The following is a 2,335-nucleotide window of genomic DNA, read 5'->3' as shown; positions in this document are numbered from 1 at the left end:
GGTCTTAGCGCCGAACCCTGAGGGTTTAGCGTTTTTGGAGCCAGGTTTGCAGGGTTAGCAATATATAACTGTGACCGCTGAAAAATGGATTACGGCAAACAAATGGTGTAGAATCTATCCAGCTTATAGACTGCACGCCAATTCCGGCGTTTTTGGCGCTATTTCGATCTATGGTCTGCGTAAGCGCGTAATGTAGGGTCTTTGTGTCTCTGGCGAGACAGGCGAGACGATCGCGGATCATGAGCAGTCCGAATGCATGGAGGGGCGGAATGCGAAGGCTTATGAAGGTCCTGTGGCTAGGAATAACCGCTGGAGCCTTTTATCCGTATCCGTGGGTTCCAATGGGTGTCTCAAACGGACTGCATAGTACGCCATGGCGCAGAACACTTCTTTCACGGCTCAGTCAGCGCGTGTGTATGTGATCTGACGCGTTCCTGGTGGGTTTATTAAGACCGGCTATGCGCGCAACTTCCGGAAGACAGGCAAGTCAACTATTCGCGACATGGCGTAACGGCTGCACGCAGGCACCTCCACCGCGGGGTCTCACGTTCGACGCCTGCACCGTGCATTGGGTATACCGCTGTATAGACTTTAGACCTGCGGGAACTATCACTTACGCCCAAAATAAACGTGTCTGCAAGCTGTCATACGCATATTAGTTAATGATATTAGGATTAAGTATGCGCGGAATGTTTGGGAGACAGGCAAGTCAACTATTCACTGCATGGCGTATTGGCTGGACGCAAGCACTCCCAGCGCGGGGTCCGGAGTTCGACGCCAACAGAGGACAACGCCAGGAACCGGATGGCAAATGACGCCCTTGCCATCGGTTCTGTATTCGTAGAAAAGCCTCTGCCACGATTGGCATCATTGTATACTGCGACCGAGTTATACGATGGATAATACGGGAGGGATAAAGCAAGAAACGGGGAAGGCTAGAAGTACATCATGCAATCCGTTTTCGGGTGTATGATAGTGTACAATGGGCGGCCGTAAAATGCAATGCGGATCCGGTGTGAAAATCAATCACTGTTAACGATGTCAGAAGGCTTTTGCACTGACCGAAAGAAAGCCATCAGTGACCTTTATAATTATATGAACACGATTTCGGACTATAAGATACAAGTCTTAATAGAGCATTGGGACAAAAAGCATACAGGATGTACTTAAGTACCAGAGATAGGGTTATATGTAGAAAAAAGTATACAAAAGAGTGGAATGGGCTTAAGGAATGGAGCTATAGAGTTTACCGTGTTCTATAGATAGTGAGCCATAACTGGTCGGACGTCGTTTTTCGTAGTTTTGCCTTCTCTTGATAGGGAAACCAGGCAATTCTTCGATCGCAAATCCTTGAAATGCTATTCCTGAACTTTTCGACTGTATCGGCATATCCGGTTGTGACCATCCTAGTACACCAAATACCGTATGCCGTCCTGCACTTCAAAGTTGACCAAGGCTGTAAACGAACAAGTGTTGGCAAAGAGCTGAACAAAGGGCTGCCAGTTGGTGGAAATACGTATTCCATTGTGCGCGCGCTAGGGACAATACGCGCAGGTTTCGAAAGGATACTGGCTACCTACAAGTTCCGTTCGAGTTAGTCTCTAACATTGGTAGCATATTGCTGCCGTGTGTAACATTACCTTGAAGATCCGTCGATGGCCATTGGGATCCGAGAACAGGCCTAAACCACCGACTTCTGAATGTGCTTGGGGGTACATGTATTTAGCACCGGGCGGCCGATTATCATCCAACGTCTTGAGGCCTTGATATATCTCACGGCAGTAGATGTCCAAGATCCTTTCAGCTACAGTATCCAAATTATCGTCTGTAATAGATAATAGGATATTGTAAACGTGTAGGATCTCAGGGTATCCTGCCTGTTCGATGCCTAGCTGTTCCAATTCTCGTTCCGTGGGAACGGGCACCTCGTACTGGCCGGAGGCGGCAGTTACATCAGGCATCTGTGCCGCTTGAGGAGGAGCAGCCACGGAGATATCCAGTACAAGTGGATCTTGCGCACGACGTGAAGGACCTGCTAATATCCTAGCTAGTACCTGCGGCTCGAAGTATCGCGACAGCGAACTGTCAACAAAACCAGCCCGAGAAAGACCAAGTGCGGAACAGGACACTGCCTTAGAGGCATTGTCTACCGCTATAAGTCCAGGGAACAGCACCAGATCCGAGACAAGACAACGACGAGACATCAAATTAGACCAGACGCTCCGCCAATAGGAAAAATCGTCTGGTCGCGAAGTCAAGGACGAACCAAGCAGCGCGCAGACCACGAGAACCTCCAATACGTCGTCTGCTAAGTAACGTGCACGCTCCTGTGCAT

General features: G+C 49.1%; 1 protein-coding gene across 1 annotated transcript; it reads right to left on the bottom strand.

The window, feature by feature from the left end:
* Positions 1–717: 717 nt before the first annotated feature.
* On the bottom strand, positions 718–2,204 carry VTP01DRAFT_7287 (uncharacterized protein; the record flags this gene model as incomplete). The annotated part of the gene is made up of 3 exons (XM_069386282.1): positions 718–832; positions 1,251–1,576; positions 1,641–2,204. 3 exons carry the CDS (start codon positions 2,202–2,204, stop codon positions 718–720), a joined length of 1,005 nt encoding a protein of 334 aa, XP_069234423.1.
* Positions 2,205–2,335: the final 131 nt, after the last annotated feature.

The sequence above is a fragment of the Rhizomucor pusillus genome (assembly GCF_041956525.1).
Source record: "Rhizomucor pusillus strain CBS 183.67 unplaced genomic scaffold VTP01scaffold_39, whole genome shotgun sequence".
In the NCBI taxonomy this organism is placed as follows: domain Eukaryota; kingdom Fungi; phylum Mucoromycota; class Mucoromycetes; order Mucorales; family Lichtheimiaceae; genus Rhizomucor; species Rhizomucor pusillus.
This window is presented reverse-complemented; position numbering and strand designations above follow the sequence as displayed.